Below are 18,904 nucleotides of genomic sequence, written 5' to 3' on the forward strand. Positions count from 1 at the left end.
TTCCCCCAGTCTCTCCCCTTCCCCTATCTCTCCCCTTTTCCCTCCTCCTACCCCATATCTCTTTCTCTCTCTTACTCTCTCTCTCCCCCCTCCCCCCCATTTCTCTCTCTCTCTCCCCACTTCCCTCACTCTCTCCCCTTCCCCTCCTACTCACCATCTCTCTCCCACTCACTTTCTCTCACTCTCCCCCTTCCCCCAGTGTCTCCCCCTCCCCTGTCTCTTCACTTTCCCCATCCTCCTCCCCATCTCTCTCTCTCTCTTACTCTCTCTCTCCCCTTTCCCCCTCCTCCCCCCATCTCTCTCTCCCCCTATCTCTTCCCTTTCCCCGTCCTCCTCCCCATCTCCCTCTCCCCTCCCTTACAGTATCTTCTTCCCCTATCTCTCTCTCTCTCTCTCTCTCTCTCCCTCCCTCCCTTCCAGTGTCTTCTTCCCCTATCTCTCTCTCTCCCTCCCTTCCCCAGTGTCTTCTTCTCCTTTATCTCCCCTTTCCCCTCCTCCCATTTCTGTCTCTCTCTCTTTCTCTCGCTCTCTCTCTCTCTCTCTCTCTCACACAAGTCACTCTCTCCCTCACGCAAAATCAAGTGGGTTCACGCATACGTCACACAAGTCCACCCTTCTGCGTAATTTCAATCGTTCAGTAACCCAGAAAATTATTCACTATATTTATTGCAAACACTAAACAGGAGTACACCAATATACTGCCACATTTATACAACACAATAATCACTAAGTCCTGTGAAAGCCATATAAGCGCATTACAAAATTTTATAATATGAAAACAATTTTAAAGCTAAAAAAAAAAAAAGTTGAGGTTTTATTTGTTCTTACAATTGCACAGTGGGCCAAAGGTTCCCCCACCTCGGATAAAGACGCTTATAATGGATTCTGCTAGAACTTAGAGGAACATGCCACTCTGCGTCTTCTGGTTGACAATCTCGGCGGCCAGTTTCTCGGCGTTCATCACATGCGGGAACATGTGCATCACCGTAGCAACCTGTTGAGGGCTGAAAATAGCTTGCAGTTTCTTGCAAAGTTCCAGTCTTCGGGAGTCCAACTGCTGCTGGACGCAGGCGGGGTACTGCTGCCCCGAGCAGGAGCAACAACAGCTGTCGTAATGCGTTAAGGGAACTGGATGAAATCCTCCAGTTTGGGGCAACCCATGAAAAGGATCAGACCAGTAATTCCGCAGACATTGACGAGCTCCGTTAAATTGACCTGGCACGCTATGGTTCTGCGCTAGACCCGTCGGGAACGTGAATGGACCCGCAGAGTCCGGGTTTCCGTGGAAACCGCAGGACTGTCTGGGTCCACTTTTGAGCTGTTGGGCGAGCCTGCGTGAGTTTCTGAGGCAAACGTCAGAGTACTGGCTTTCATAGGAACCAAGGCCAGAGTCCAAGTACTCATGAGGGGTGCTGGCGTGGTAATGGTTGGGTCCAGAACATTCTTGGTGTCCAGAGGACGGAGCAAGATTTGGAACTTCCCAGTACATGACTTTGTTTTCACTAACCTGAGCCGGGTGCGAAGACCACCGATGCTCTAACATGTCGAGTTCCTGAGACTGTCTTTGTGACGACCGTACATCCTCCTTCACGGCTGAAATCTGGGCTTTTTCTCTGAGTTCATCAGCCAAGGACAGATAGGACTGGTTGGTCCGCTCTGGGTGGTAGTACTTACATTTGAGGCCATAAGTGCACTTTTTGTCTGGAGGGAGCAAAAAACAAACAAAACAAAATGTAGAAACAAAACAAAACAATTCAAAAATGACTTTTGACAGGATGTTAGGTCGATATTGCCCAATTTGTGTGAGTGTTGCTGAGCAGACCGGGAGGTTACTGCCTTGATTGGAACGTGTTGTCTGTTGAACCGTTTTTTGGACAATACGACGGGAAGTTTGGGAAGTGTTTTGACAAAATAACCCGATTTGGGGTTTGCTTTGTAAAAAAAAAAAAAAAAAGGTTCTGTACATAATAACCAAAGTTGGGTTAAATTGACACAAGTTACTGGGTCGGTCTTGAAAAGTTAGAAAAAAAACGCCCCCAACACAGGCCTTACCGAGAAACACAAAAATTGGACGCGTCTACAGTCACAGGACACGAAAAAGTCTCGCAAAAGTCCTATGCCTAAAAATGAACAAATTTGGGTTCGATTGCACGATTGAGCCACAATCAAAAGCAGGATGGGCGATATTAAATTGCACAGTATTTTGTGTACTACATCTTTTATGTGAAGACAAATTAGAGAATTGCCTGTTACCATATGGACAGAGCTGTTTCCTTTGCTCCGGCGGTAGTGGCTTTGTCCTGAGTAAATTGTCAAGATTGGGACCATGTCGTCCCAGAGGGTCATCTGGCGGCATGAACCTGATCCACAAAAAACAAATCATGTCTGTGAAGTGACCGGTCATAATGGAAGGTAGCATCTTATTCCGTACTTGTCGTTGACAAAGGAGTACATGAGGAGCCTCTCCTCGATGCATTTCTTCCACTCGGGATTTTCTCCCTGCAGGTCACGATAGGTGTCGTTGGACACAATGACGCCGTCCGACTCGTACGCCAGCTTGACGATGTAGCGGTCGTCGTAGCAGACCACCAACTTGCCACCGACGCGGCGCGACGGAGTGAAGACGACTCGTTTCTGCCTTTCCAGCTCCATCAGGATGTGTTTATCTGCACGTGTCGAGTAAAGGAAATGAAAAATACGGTTCCGTTTTTGCTTAAACAGAAATCATGTAAAAACTGGTTTGCAAATATACAACTCCACGCTTCAGCTGAGAGTACACTGTAAAAAAAAATCTGTTGTTTTTATGGGAAGAATAAGGCAGCAGCGGATGCCAGAGAAATTCTGTAAACAATACTGTGCAAATGTACACAACTTTACAGAACAACTTGTACATTTTACTTCATTTGTATAGCGCTTTCTTACCTCACAAGGCCCTCAAAGTGCTTTGCATTTTGATTTCATTACACAGCATCACGAACAACTGGAGTTTCATTATCTTGCTCATGGATCTTTAACACAGTCACACCACGCTGGGATCGAACCAACAACCTCAGGGTTGCAATATGACCACTCTACCACTTAGCCACGCCACTCTGTCGTTACGTTATCAGTAAAGGACTGTTGAATCTACAAGTTTAAAAAGTACAGTTAGGATATACAATATACAAGTTATGTAAAGTTGTTTATGTTTGCATTTTTTTTTTACTGAATTATTTTGGTGACCTCAGCTTTTTTTCCATGTAAAAAAATGTTTTTTTTCCCTGTAAAATTTTTTATTTTTTAAAAGTGTACTGATAAATGAATAATTATGCCTACAGTATATACATTTGAAATGAACACAATACATTTAGTTTCACCTTTATATTCACATGGTTTTACCATAGGCCTATATCTAAATATTCTTATCTATAATACAAATTTGTAAAATGCATATTTCTTTTGGCATAAACAAATATTATAACACTGCTATGATGTAATTTTAACTATATCCCAATGTTTCTTTATTTTACAATATACCTGTGTTTAAATTACAGTAATTTGTGAATTCCTAAAAATAAATAAATTAAGCTTACGGTCAAATCAACAATTGCGTTTGGTTCATAGTTTTACAACATGTTAATGCAATTTACACAATGCCTCATTGTTTTTATATTTACAGTTTTTTTTACGTCACAATTGTACAGAAATTCCCTGTTAATTCTACAGACATTTTATTTTATTTTTTACAGTGTAGGCGCTGCTTTTTGGTTAGCAACTAGGCTTAGCAGTTACACAAGTCAGTGACAACGCCGGCAAAGAACTGACATAAATACTATGACTATTTTTATTTCCGTCTCAAGTGGATGGCAACTAATTGTGTAGGGCGTCAACAACATGGTATAAATAGTCACCCAGGAAAAGTTTTGTTATGCAATGGAGTAAAAACACTTTTCTACTGCACTTAGAAATGTCAATTTTCACATTTCTGCGAACTTTACTTTTACTCCAATACATTACCCATTATCATCATGATGCACATTAAGTAAAAATTCTAAATTGTTCACTGTTCGTCTAGCGCAGGGGTGTCCAAACTTTTTCCTTTGAGGGTCGCATACAGAATAATTGAAAGATGCCAGGGCCACTTTAACATTGTCTGACTTTAATAAACATGCAAAAACTAATAAGCCAATCAATAATGTACTATAGTTATTTTAGCAGGTTTTTAGTTATTTTCAACTAACACAAAGTTACTTTGCATATCTAGAAAAGCAGGCTGTGTCAAAAGTAATTTTCTGTATATGCTGAAGGCCGCTAGAAAATGGATGGCGGGCCACAAATGGCCCTCCGCGCCGTAGTTTGGACACCACTGGTCTCGTGGTAACAAATCACTGCCCAAATACAGTTCAGTCGCATTTAAAATTAGGAACATAGACAGAAAGCCAAATGATGCCAAATGATGACATCATCACTGCCGTTCACAGGATTTAGGTTGGATTTTCGAATCAATCAATCAAGTACGACTGACAGGTAGATCAAGCGTTGAGGTCGGCAAAAAGGAACAGACATACTTCCTGTTGAGGCTCTGCCAAGGATTATAATTTTTTTTTTTGCGGTTTTTACTTCCTTGTTCACACACAGAGAAATCGACAAAGTGTGCTCCGCCCTAGCTCTGGTGCAAACAAAACAACGGCGAGGCCCTTATTGTATGGCGGCCGCTGCAGTCAAGTAGGCATGAAGAGCTCACACAAAAGAGTGAATTGTTTAGGTGCACGTGCAAATACAAGTGAGTCAATGGAAAGAAATTTATAGCTCAATTAATCTGAATGCACTGAAAAGAGAGTGGGGGGGAAAAAAGCAGCAGCGTTTTGCTGCTTTGTGTTGCTCGGTGGTCATAAATGTCAAATTTATGATAAATAAGCAAAAATTTAAAGATTTAAAGCGATCTCTTTCTTTCTTTCACTGTTTTTTGCCACATTTTTTGGGGCTTCATTTCGATGGACATTGTGCTGCCCCTTTTGGTGCGTGGACATTGGCCACCTGGGGGGGGGGGGGGGGCAGTGTAACGCAGAAACACCGTAAATCAGTATGAATGTTAGTCGTTCTTTGCAGAGGATAAAGAAAATAGGACTGACTCGTAAGTTTCAGTAAGATAAATGTAATTTCAGTTTGCACCGTTTTTAAATGATAGCTAGGAATTGTCCGTTGTGGTGAAATTTGAAAAATACAAAGAGGATCCTGCAAAGAACAAGATTACTGAAAGGCTTAAACGTCTACATCAATGAGGACTTTACAGATGCCATCCGTAAAAAGAGAAAACAATGAATCCCAAAGTCCATGAACGACTCAAAACAGGAAATACAACTCATCTGAATTATGACACGGTGTCAATTATTTTAATCGGTTTGCATAACTAACCTGGGTGGGTAATTTAATTGCTCCTCGCGTAGGGGGGGGGAACCCACTTTATTGAAATTGCTGCATTTCTACGGTGACCTCACCCTTTATGGCGGTATCGGGTCGGCTCTTCTCTTTCCGCCAAGACGGAACAAACACGGTAATGGCTGTGTGTCCTCTCTGCAGGAAGAAGTTGACTGCCAGTTGGATGCCGCGGCATGAGAACACTTCCCTGTTGCCGTAACTGTCAAGGGGAGGGAAAACGAGAGGTCATTTGGGGAAACAACAGCAACAATGGGAGAGATGGCAACTCCTTTTATCCGGCAGCCTTGTAAGAAACAAACCTAGAGGGTGGTCGAGAGCACTTTTAGCGGTCGACAGACTTAAGTATGAGTGAGTACAGGTACGTAACTTACTGAATATGTGCATTATTTCCTTATTCTCGCATGTTTCCTGTTCTTTGTGGCTTTCTGTTTCTTCCTAGACAATTGCACCATGTTTTTGTGGTTCATAATAAAATAATCAGAGCCCAAAACTCAACAATTCTCAAAAATAAAACCATGGATGGATGACAAATATTTTGCTCCTGCGTATCTGCGCCATTGTCGTTATTGCTCCCGACTTCAAATTCTTCACTCTAAAAACGATTGGGTCCAAAATAACCCAATTATGGATCCAAAAATTGACCGATCCACCTTTTGGATCAATTTGACCCAACTTTCTGGGTTGTTTTATACAAAATGACCCATTTTTTTGACACAACTAAAGGATCTGACCAATATTTATGAGTTGTTTTACAATAAAAGGCCCATTTCTTGACTCAAAGTTGGCTCAAATTGACCCAAGTAGAGGATCCGTCCATTTTTGACCCAACTGTTTTTAGAGTGTTCCATGCTGCTCTTGTCCTTTCCTTATAAATTCCAAAGAACTCAATCAATCAATCAATCAATCAATCAATATTTTAATCAGAGGCGGCAAATCCAGTTCCAGAAAGTGAAGACCCTGCCACAGTTTGGCTTTAGCCCCTGCTACAAGCTAGCTAGCTAACTAGCTCCCTAGCAGGTAAACGAGCACCATGGGAGCTAGCTAAAGTTGCCAACCGTCCAGTTTTTCTCAGAATTGTTCTCTTTTTTTTTTTAATCAGCTGTCCTGGGAAAATAAAAATCTATCCCAGGACACTGTCCCTTTCTATTATTTTTTTTTTTTAGGAAGAATCCTAAAAGCTAATTTGATTTCTTTAATTCTGTAGTCTGAAAATGTCCCCTGCGCTTCTGTGGAACTCTTTGTTACCGAGCGTGCTGCCGGCGTAACATTTCCGTAGGTGCACTTTGGTTTACCGTAATTGTGGCACCGTTTGTGCTATTTGAAAAATTCCAGTGGTGTCTGACAGCTAAGCCCTTGTGCTTTACAGAAAAGGTACTGTAATTACGATAATTCCAGTCCTCTCACGGAAGCCAGGGAAGTCGGTGAGTCACGACGAAAGAGTGCAGAGAAGAACAGCGGGATTTTCAGTAATTGTGGGTGAGTTTTTTTTTTTAGACTAGTACAATATAAGTTGCCACGTCGAGTTTGTTTATTGTTTTTTAGAGTGTATGCCTTGTTTGTAGTTTCCAGTATGTGTGACTAGTTGAATAATGAACATTTGACTAAGTTCAGTTTGTTTAGTGATGAGGGACACCCTGATCTTTAGTTCCCTCCACAGATTTTCAACTGAATTTAAGTCTGGACTATCTGGGCCACTGCAAAACGTTAATATTTTCGTCCGCGAACCATTTCTTAACCACTTTTGCTGTGTGTTTTGGGATTTTGTCATTCGAAAATGTCCACATATTCAAAATTTGCCAGGGGTATTGAATAATTTCAGTCTTGACTGTTAAGAGGCCGAGCTTGGTCAGGTGTCCCTTTTTTTCTTTTTCCACAAATCCATGGTGGCAAACCTAGAGCTAGCTATGGAGCTAGCCAAACTGTGTCAGGGTTTTTACTTTCTGGACCTGGATTTGCCACCTCCGATTTTAATTGCAGTTACCGATTTTCGAATATACGTCTTTTTTTGTCGTATCGTCAAAGTAAAGAGAAGAAAGCATAGATACAAGTTTTAAAATGTATATGTAAAAAGTAATGAGAAAAATAATGGCCGCCATTTTGTCTTACTTCATGGCAACGTTGCTGCCGTCAATAACAATGGGCCTCAACTCTGACTCCGCAGCCTTCTTGCCCTCAACGTGAGTCGACATTTCGAGGGGTCTGGCCACTCCGCTTGAATCCTCTTTGAGGTTTTCACTCCTTTTTTCGTAGTCTTCGCCGGATGATCCGAGCGCAACGCTGCGGATGTGCACAAGCTCCTCTAGCATGGAGTTGGTGTCCACGCAGGGGCCCAGCTTGGAGAGCGCCGCGTCGACCTCGGCCGAGGAGTAACCTAACTTGCGGAAGAAATCTACTCGGAGCTGGAGCTCCAAGTTCTCTGTTGGGGCTGAGCTCAGGCTGGAGAAGGTTGGATCCATCCCGGAGAGGATCTGGAACTCTTTCCAGGGGCATAGAAGACTGCTTACACCCACCACTGGATTTCTAGATACGGAAAAAGTCACATTTAATTCATTTCATTTTCATTTGAGTTCTGACATGAACTCATTCACTGCCATTGACGTCAAAAATTAATTTGAACTATTTCTATTAGGTTAACATTTTTTTCCCACTTTTGTTAACAAGAGTATGGAAACCTTTTTTTTTTTTGTACATTTAGAACAGATATAAAATGTGTGATTAATTGTGAGTTAACTAGTGAAGTCATGCGATTAATTATGATTACAAATTTTAATCGCCTGACGCCCCCAATTTTTTACAATGTTTTTATTGTATTTTAATTCATTCATTGCCATTGACGGCTATAAACGTCAAAAATTAATTTAAACTATTTTTATTAGTTAAACTTTTTTTCCCACTTTTGTTAACAAGAGTATGGAAACCAATTTTTTTTGTACATTTAGAACAGATATAAAATGTGTGATTAATTGTGAGTTAACTAGTGAAGTCATGCGAAGTAATTATGATTACAAATTTTAATTGCCTGACTCCCCAAATTTTTATGTTTTTTGTATTTTTTTGTATTCATTCATTGCCATTGACGGCTATAAACATAAAAAATCATTTAAACTATTTCTATTAGTTTCACTTTTTTTTCCTTTCACTTTTGCTAACAAGAGTATGAAAACCTAGATTTTTTTTATTGTACATTTAGAACAGATATCAATTTTGTAATTAATCGTGAGTTAACTAGTGAAGTCATGCGATTAATTACAATAAAAAAATGTAATCGCCTGTCGCCCCTAATTTTTTATCCTTTTTTTTTTTTAATGAATTTATGGCAGTGAATGAGTTAATAAGAGTATACTGTGTCCACTATGGGAGTGCCAGAGGACTTGCAGTTAATATAGTTTAAATGATTTAACTAGCTATACATTAAGCGCAAAATTCATCGATTTTAAATTCCAAGTGTGAGAAAGTCTTGGTTGACAAGAAAGAAAGGAAGAAAACTTGTTCACAACTGCATTTGGGCTTCATCTCCCTCAATGAGTTATTTAGATTTCATTTAACTGCAGCTGCAGCGTGTTTTTGCCGTGTTTGACAACGACACCCAACACACCTAAGAATGTGACCAATGTAAAAAAGACATGCACGCTTATAGTAGCTGATCAGTAGTCTTTGCAGCTTTGAAGCCAACAACAATAAAAATGAACCAGGGGCTTGCAGCACAGACCCGGCTCGGCCATTGGTTAAATAATAACCACGCAGCATGACAGAAATAACAACTTTGTCCTCAACACGCCTGTGTCCCTCTGCAATACGTGATGTGAATTAATTAGATTTAAACGGACTCTTTATATCCACAGTCAAGGTGGCAGATCAAACGTTCATGCCGGAACATTTACACTCCAACTGTGTTTGAAAAAGCTCAACAATCCAAACTCCAACTTACCTTCTCAGTTTGATTTGCTCCCTTTCTTGTGTGACTGAAAAGTCCTGACGGTGTCAAAGTACAGTAAAGTTGAAGTGAACAGCACCTTCCTCCACCCACTCAGCTCGCTGCAGATGTAGGCATGTTGGGAATTTGCATAACTTGAGTGTGCGTGTGTGTGTGTGTGTGTGTGTGTGTGTGTGTGTGTGAAAGAGACAAGACAAGGCGGTTATAAAAGGTAAGTTAGGCAAGCACAACAATTTAATCACAAACACAAATTGATTGATGATTTAAAATAAAACAAATATGAGCTTTCATTCATCCAAATTAGGCAATCAAAATATAATGGTAATTATGTTTGGATTTTTAAATAAAACTAAAATAAAACTAAAATAAAACTTTTTTTTTTTTACAACATTAAAAAAAATACACATGTCCAGTTTTTTTTATTAGACTGCATTATTTTGTGCAAGGGTACAAAATAAATTAAAATAAGTAAATTTAAACACAATTTAAAATGTTTAAGTACAAAGCATGTATAATGTATATCTTTTTTTAAATATTTGAATTAAATTCAAACTGTTCGTATTCGCCACTAACATTTTATTTGATTTTCTGGAGCCCATTCTAAAAATAGCTCACCAGTGATGAGGCATTATGATTTCCAAGGAATGTTGTTGAGGCGAAGACTTTTTGAGATGTATAGAGATTTAGTGTTGGCTATTGATATTTATCTGTTTCCTACTGTCAGGGTTTGACCTCAAAGCAAACAAAAACAAGCAAAGCAACTTTACAGATTTCATTGAACAAAAGACGCATATTAGCTTGATGAAGAATTACAAATAACAGAAAGTGACATGACAAAAGGTCAATGTATAAACAAAAACACTAAAAATGGTGGACAGAGTCACAGGAGAAAGATATAAAAGCTTCACGAAAATTTGCTTTTTTTGTTTGTTTTAACCCACTCGCTAAATAGCTGTGGATTTTGAGAGGATTGGGTTATTTTTACCCAAGGTTGGGTTAATTATTTTGACCCAGCATATTGGGTTGAAGATTGGATTTGGGCGGGCTGGAGAGCTTTTTGTGTATTTCTGTGCATTTGTAGGAAAATGTTGGTAATAAAATTAGTAGAGATGTGCGAGTACTAAGACCTGGGATCGGTATTGGGCTGATAGCTTATTTTACAGTATCAGGTACAAAGGGAGGCTGCCAATACCTGTGACCAATACCTAAGGCAAAATAAAATAAAATAAATAAATCTGACATAGAGCAAGCCCTCCTCGGCAGTAGTTGGCGCTATACTGCGTGGTGTCAGAAACAAAGGTTCACAGTTTATTGTCAGTGTGTTAAATAAAGTTTTATATATATCTGAGCAACACAGAACAGGATGTGACACCTACCTTGATAAATATCTTGAGAACACATTAACATGCTCACTGGCTAATCGAGCAAATTTGCAATTTCAGTTCTGTGCATCCAACTGGTCTCAATTTCAACAAGGTTTGTGCCATCTGTGCATTATTATATGGCGCGACAGAAAAAGGCAAATGAAAATGTTGTTGAGCTATGCTACATTATAGCCACTAGATGTCACGCTAGCGCCGATCATCACGCCATCACTGGGGAGCACATGGACGACACGCAAATATATATATATATATATAAAATAAAAAATAAAAAATCCCTGCATATTGCATGTATGTAAATCATGCTCTGTTTACAGCAACTCAGCTGAGGGCGTCACACTCATGTGAAGCTGTTTAATGGCACCTGCACACTTTGGCGAAAGTAATCAAGAGCGCTTGGCCTGCCACCTCTCGGTCTCAGGTGCGGGCATGCCGGCTATTACTGCTGGGCAATGAGCTGCAGCCGGCAAGGATGACTTGTTCCTCACACGAGCATGCGCGCACATGCACGCCCCGAACACACGCCTTTACATGCAGTCAATAACCCTTTCGAAACACAAATATTTCAATATTCAGGTTTTTAAAGGGTTACTTGACTCATTAGTTGGGTTTCCATCCACCAACTGAATGGAATTACCGCTGGCAAGACCGGATACACGTCTCACGTTTTGACCGGACATTACGTCACACGTACGTTTGTAGTCCCAAAGCGATGTCGGACGATAAAGTAAGGTATGTTTGGGGGGGACGACGAAACAGAAATCTTTTTGGAATTAATTAAAGAAGTGAATATTGATGCTATTTTAGATGGAAAACAGCAAAGAAACTCATACGACGTCATCGTACGGCTGGTCTTCTTTTTTTTAAAATTAGTGGTGGATCACATTTCTATGGTGTATACTGCCACCTACAGCGAAGGAGTCCCCTCTCAATATTCGCAAAAGAAGAACCGATGGAAACGGGTATAAGTCGCATGTCCATTTTGCGCATTTTCAGTAAATTCGCATAAAAAATTCAAAACAATTGGATGGAAACCATATATGTGAGCAGCTAGCCGTGGCTAGCTCTGGCTAAAAATAGATCTGGTGGTCAACATGTTCGATTTTAAATCCTTAAGATCTCTTATTTTCCTTTCCCAGCAGCCCAAAAGTTGAAATTGTTGTTAAAGTGTAGGAAAATACGTGCTGAATCAACAAAGTTGTTTTTGTTGTTGTTGTAACATGCTAACGCTAATAGCTAGCGCAAATGTCTGTAATCCCATCGAGTCCGCTAATCAAACGTTTCAACGTGTACTGCTGCAAGGAGTGTTGAGCTAAATCTTCCGCATACGTCGAGGAAGCTGGCCGTGACATTCATCAATAACAGAAGAACATTTGGTGTTAACACAATAGAAACACAGTTCAGTCCGCTGGAATGTTGGCCCACCATGAGGGGCGGACTTGCGATCCCGTGACGTCACTGAACACTTACTAGAAGGGAGTACCTATTTCTATTAACATATCGAAATGTGTTATTCCGAATCGTTCAGAAACCAGATTTTCTACTCCACCAGAATAACGGCAAAAGTACTGTTTGGTAATTAATGCTCGGAGTCGTTCCTTGGCATGCAGCCAAGCTATTGTCCCGGAATTCAAAAGGAGAACCTCTCGCGGGCATTCCGCGACGTGGCCTCCTCCGAGGTTTACCTTTTGTCCTTCAAGAGGTCGGTGTACTTTGGCAAGGCTGGTTAAACCGTTGACACTTGATCAAACATTCATCCGAGAGCTTTTGGATGTGCTTGGCAGCTTTGCACTCCCCCCCCCCCACCTCATCTAAACCCCCCTTCTTCCCTTCATGGACTGCCTGGGTCAGCTGTCCGTCACAAATATTAATTCGCGTATGATTCGTCAAAGTAAAGAGATGGCGGCCTTTTAAACTGGAGCAATCCATCTTAACGGCGGCGGTGTCAGAGTGATTCCAATTTAGCCCCGCTTTTGGATCCAAAAAGGAAATCAAGCGGCGCCGGTCCACCCTTTGTGCAGCCGGCCGCCGCGGCAAACTGTCAGCGACAAGCGCTTTCACGCGCCGGCGTATATCCCGCACATTCATCTTGTTCGGTTATTGCTTCAGACGCCACGCCACTTGTCCTACATAGATGAGCGAGCAAAGGCCCGCTGGCACGCCGAGCGAGCGCAAAGGACGGGAGGGATTAAAGAGGCGAGGTGGATGGCGTTGATGGAAGGCTTAAGTCAAAAGGGGTATTTGAATTTTCTTTGATTAGCTGGGATTTTTTTTGTTGTTTTCCTAACGATGTCTTGGCAATTGGTATTGGCGATGGATTTTGTCCCCAGGTGTCATGTTTAGTCTCATTTGCGCTTTGATTTGAACGCTTCTTGATTGCCGCCTCCTGTGTTTTAGTTTTAGTCTCTACCCGCCCTTTGTGTTCTACTCACCGGCGTCTAGTCTTTGCAATTGATCCTTAGTCCAAAAGCTTCGGCAATTTTTTCATTTTTCCTTTCCATATATTCACATTGATTGCTTGCCTTGTGGGTTTTTGGTCTGGCAGTCCATTTTTTCGAATGTTTATTGAGCTAAGGCATTTCCATTTGACCTTTCCCGCTGTGCCCTGAATGGTCACCTGCTGGCCGAGACATGCTCCCAAGATGGCCAGAAGAAGCATTTCAAGGACGACCTGAAAGAAGGTCTTCGGCATTGACCTCGACTCAGGAAAGACTCTTGTCCAGGATTTCTCAGTCAGGAAAGGAGGCAAAGCACATCTGACTTTCACGGTTTGGCCTTATCATCCATCATCGCAACCATCCCACCCCACAGACTGGTCCTGTGGGATGGACAGACATGTATCTTTTGCCATCTAGTTGCATGAGTATAATATTTTTTTAATTATTTAACACATGCATTGCACGGATAATCCGTTAGAGGGCAGTATCACCTAGCTGATGGCTTTTCCAGCGACCTGGCAGCTCGAGGCATGCCGCCCCGTCGGGTGGACTTAAACGTTTGACTCTGGCAACACGGATTTTTCAAAATGTTTTAAACAATTTTTTTCCCCAACAAAATTTGCAGATTTAATGATTCGCCGTCTCATGACGTAAAGTAACTTTTTTTTTTTTTTTAAATCACATTATGGAGCATCGGAAATTACAAACACTCAACCCTCAGTCAGCCGTGGCGGAGCTAACTAAACGGTTTGAGGAAGAGGCCGAAGTGCAGTACTACATGTCTCCAGCAGATAGCGCATCCCTCCCTGGACGGCTGAGGTTAGTATTTGGGTTTCAGTCAGTTATTAATTTTCGTTTTTTCAATAAAGTGTTCAAACAATACTGCAATAGTGATGTGGTAGGGTTATGGTTATGGTTATAAGATGTTATAAGATGGCACACAAAGCCACCTTGGCGATTGTATAACAAGAAAGAAAGAAAGAAAGAAGACGCTTCGAGGTCGAAAATCCGTGTGGGTGGAGTCAAACGTTTAGGTCCACCCAACATGGCGGCACGCCTCGAACTGCACTCTGCATCCAGGGCTTACTCACCTTGCAAGAACGCCCCAATTGAGAAAGGAGGGGCACCTATAGGCCTACTTATTAATAGTGGGAAATGTTCTTTCTGATTTTTGAGATACTAATATGTTTGATATATCTGTTTATTAATATAGTTTTTAACAGTTATAAATGTACAAATTTAAAGTATTGTGGCCAGATGTATCAAATATGACACAAGTCATATGTGGAAGCTGATTTCCCCCCAAAATAAAATAAAAAAAATTGGTTGTTTGTTCAAAAGGACCCAAAAATACTCTATTTAGAAATAATCCGATTTTTTTCTCTCATTTATTTCATGGTTCAGGCAAGTTTCCTGCTTATCTTTGTTGTCAACAGTACATCATCGGTCCGCAACCCAAGTTGCGCTATAGTCTGACTTTACGTAAGGTAATACTTTGATGGACCGGCAAATAAAAAACTAAAAATACAACTCCGCATTACAGTGAACATAGCTGTTTCTGGATATTCTGCCTTGATTTAAATCCAGAACACACCTCTGTGTGCCGAAGCACCTTTTGAAAGCCTCATTGCCTCATTTGCGAGCCTGTCGCCACATATTACGCTGAACGATCTCGGCGCCTGAGAATCAACTGTAGCGGCAAACCCGTATTTGAGCAGATATTGTCTTTTAAATGAAACTTTCTTTTTCTTGGAGGCCTTTTCTCATTTCTGAAGACGCTCTCCAATGACATTTACTTTTTTTTTTCTTGCCTGTGTGCTTACTTTTTAAAAAAAATACATTGTATCAAGTAACCGAGAAACGTGGTCTGATGAGACAAAGAACAGACACCTGATATTGAAACGAAAACTTCTCAGATTCAGACCCTGTTCCTCAACGTGACGTTAATGTGTTACAGCCGGCCGTAACTTGTTTAAAGATCAGCCAAACACGTCTGCCCTATCCGAACGGCGCTCGCAGGTGTAACCTCCGCCAGGATCCGCCGCCCCTGCCGGTGCGCTGCAACCATGTTGTGATTAATTGCTCCTGTCAACGCGGGTCATTCAGGCCTACCTGGTCCTCTGCATATTATTCATACCCAACAAAGGCACTCCTCTGCTCGCTGCGATCGAGGTTGAATAAACACACGCGCGGGTGTGTGTACGTTACGCGGCCGCACATACACAAAGACATGTAAGCAAAAGCCAGTCCAGTGTTCAGCCCGGCGTATATGCCGGCCGTTTGCGCTCAGGCAGCCCGGGCGACGCTCCGAGGTGTTCATTACTATTGATGGCAGAATGCACAACAAGAAGTGATAGCTGAACCTCCTGCAGTCTGTAGTGTTCAAAGGCGAGCGTCTCTCCGCCAGCTGTTGCTGTGTCTTATTGAGAGCGGAGGCCGCAATGATTAATGCACTCTGTGCCGGGATCCCGGGGAAAGAAACCTGGAGTTTCTTCAGAAGGCTCTTGGCTCATCTCGCTGTGATTCGCTCTCACTATATATATACCGCAGCCGGAGCGGCGCTGGAAAAATAACAGCATCAAAATTGAAAATCATAATGGTCTCTCGCCTTATGTGATGGGGCGTGTGCGGGTGCGTGTGCGTGTGCGTGTGCGAGACTTTACACACAGAATAGGCTCGATGTGCTTCTCGGTTTTAAATCTTTTTGAAAAGTGTGGCTATGTTTTCAATCAGTCAATAGGTTACAGCCCGAAGGAACCAAACGTATAATTCGACTTGCATTGGCTTGTATCAGCTTATTGTTGTTTATGGAATGTTTGAAGGAAGGTTAATAGCAGTCAATAAAAGCTAATATTTTCATTTGATGTTGAGCAAGATTACTTCCCTCGGGGTTTCTGGGATTGGCCCACTGTGCTGCCTTTCTGGTATTTAGTCTCTTTGCAGATAACGTACAAATATTTATTTGGGATTAGTGGCGGTGCTGAATTATAGAGATACAGCTCAATTAAATTTACTGCAGCTCTTTAGTGACAGTTTCAACATGTTCAAGCTTGTTCCAAAGGCTTTGCGAGAAGGTTTTTATAGTTTTCTATCAAACAAAAGATTTTGGAGAGCCAGAGCCAGAAATTAAACTTCATTTATTAATCTTTTTGCAAGCAGCACAGTGCTGTAGTGCTTGGCGCGTCTGCTTCACAATTCTGGGAATCGAATCCTGGTGCAAAATGTAAGATCTCTTTTTAGTGAGTAGCGAGAGGCCCTTCCGTCCTGTCTCCCTCTGTTCGGTCATTAATTTGCATTTTTCTTGGACGGTTTCAGCCTGTCAAGTGCACTCTAAAAACAGTTGTGTCAAAAGTAACCGAATTACAGGCGCTCGTGAAAAAATTTGAATATCCTCAAAAAGTTGAATAAATTCCGTAATTACATTCAAAAAGTCAAACTTTCCTAGATTATAGATTCAGGGCCCACGATTTAAGTGATTTCAAGTATTTATTTGTCTACTTTTACATTATTTGGGCTTCCAGCTCATTGAACCCATGAAAACAGGATGTTTTGCATGAAAAAAAAAAGATGGATTTCCAGAAAATGACGAGATACCCAAAAAATAAAATATAATAAAAATAATAATTTATGGTTTTATGAATCGATTTTGGGCTACGAAAAGGAAAATCAATTTGACTGACTTATCAATTTTTCAAACCTAGCTTTAAGGGCTCTAATAGACAAACATTCTAGCATTCACACTTAAAAGTCAGTTAGTTAACTGATAGTCAGAAGTTATTATTACTCCAGTTTATTGTGAGACCTCAATTAAAGGCAGCGTTGTGTTTCACATTGGTTAACTACATTTACAATGTGACAATTAATGGTCAACATGGTATTGTGCATTTAAAATAAACATTTTGGGATTGATAAAAACGGAATGCTTTGTCTTTATGTCTTACAGAAAAAAGGTTCAAGTTTTTTTTTTTTTTTTTACATTTAAAAGCTCCATTATTTCCGATGAGATTTAAAAATATATGTTTGATTGTTTTGCAGCATGTCTCAATATTAGCTAGTCGTCTATAAGACGCTTACTGTTTGAAAGCTAGAGTTTTATGGATGCAGTCTGCATCCATACTTCTCTGTATTTCCATTTTTTTTTTCATATGTATTTTTTTCCCAAACATGACCAGCATCCCAAAATGTATTGTTCAACCTTAGACGTTCCACTATAACAGAATTCTCCCTCATTATGACTCACAACTCCTCATCTTGCTTCCAGCCAAATAATGCCTTGTTTACCTGAAATGCAGTTTAAAGATAAACATAGATTGGAAGTGCACAATTTTCTTCCCCCCTTCCCCCAATGAAAATAATTGCCACGCGAGACAAGCCATGTTGTTTTGTTTCCCCTGCTGGGAGATGTGCCATACTATAGAATTACTGGATAATTGCAAAAATGCAAATGTCAAACTGCGCTTTCGGAATGTCAAATTTGTTGCCGTGCGATATAGCCCGCAGTCATTCAAAACATAATGAAGCAAGAAAAGATGAGCAGTTATCAGCACAAAGTCAAGAGGAGTCACCGTCTTCCACCGAGCAGCAACGACGAGTTCCTCAGGATGGCTCAACTCCACCGTGATGCGACACTCAGAAAGGCAACTTTGGCGGGGAAAGAAGCAACATTTCAATTATAGCAGTACACGGAAAGGGCATCTCGGCGACAGGATTGATATGTCATTGCAACAATGTCCAATTAAAACAGTGAGAAGACTTTCATTATTCGTTTATTAGACTAGCCGTGCTCAAAAAGTGCAGAGAAACACATGCACCAGCCGGCTAAAGGTGAGAGCCTCTCAGCCGTGAAATGACTACAGCGCGCATAAAAATCATTTGTATGTCCCCACGGCTGCTGTTATTTATTTATTTTTACGATTGTTTGTGTGTACATGCGTGCGCAGTTTGTTGTTCTGATTCTGCAGACACGTGCAAAAATATTTCTGTACTTACAGGATGTGTTCTGTACTATATATATCATTATTTCAGCTTATCTTTATTAAGTTTGTAGACAAAAACTTTATAGACAAAACTACAAAGTGACGACAGAGAGCACTGCTGGATTCAGATGGCCTTGAAGAAAACACTTGGCGGAGAAAACTTGAGAGAGAACCAGAGAAACCTCGACATACTGACAAAAGTGTCACTCGTTAACTCAAGCTAGGATCATGCTCAATTCTGTATGACATAATAAAGGCCTATATGACAAAACAAGAGTGACCATGACAACTCCACAGCAACTGACACCATCATCATCAGAGGGGACAAATACAGGACAGAGGACCATCGCAGCTGAATAGTAACTGACAACTGTCATCAAGTGCCAATAAGAGACACACACAGGACCAAAGCAACTGCACTGCAACTGAAAACATCATCCTTACAAGCGACAAGTACAGGACTGGACCACAGCAACTGCATAGCAACTGACGACAACATCACCATAAAGGACAAATACAGGACAGGACCATAGCAGCTGAATAGTAACTGACACTGTCATCACAAGTGTCTATAAGAGACACATACAGAACGGGACCAAAGCAACTGCACTGCAACTGACAACATCATCCTTACAAGTGACAAGTACAGGACTGGACCACAGCAACTACATAGCAACTAACAACAACATCACCAAAAGGGACAAATACAGGACAGGACCATGGGAACTGCATAGTAACTGACACTATAATCACAAG

General features: G+C 41.1%; 1 protein-coding gene across 1 annotated transcript; it reads right to left on the bottom strand.

Annotated features, from left to right (window-relative positions):
- Positions 1–504: 504 nt before the first annotated feature.
- Positions 505–12,513, bottom strand: zc3h12aa (zinc finger CCCH-type containing 12Aa). The gene is made up of 6 exons (XM_086079334.1): positions 9,347–12,513; positions 7,525–7,938; positions 5,478–5,617; positions 2,432–2,666; positions 2,254–2,360; positions 505–1,701 (listed from the first exon to the last, which is right to left on the bottom strand). The coding sequence occupies exons 2-6, from the start codon at positions 7,872–7,874 to the stop codon at positions 896–898; spliced, it is 1,638 nt and encodes a 545-aa protein (XP_085935460.1). The 5' UTR covers positions 7,875–7,938; positions 9,347–12,513; the 3' UTR covers positions 505–895.
- Positions 12,514–18,904: the final 6,391 nt, after the last annotated feature.

The sequence above is a fragment of the Leptonotus elevatus genome, chromosome 6 (assembly GCF_054856555.1).
Source record: "Leptonotus elevatus isolate MCC_2025b chromosome 6, RoL_Lele_1.0, whole genome shotgun sequence".
In the NCBI taxonomy this organism is placed as follows: Eukaryota; Metazoa; Chordata; class Actinopteri; order Syngnathiformes; family Syngnathidae; genus Leptonotus; species Leptonotus elevatus.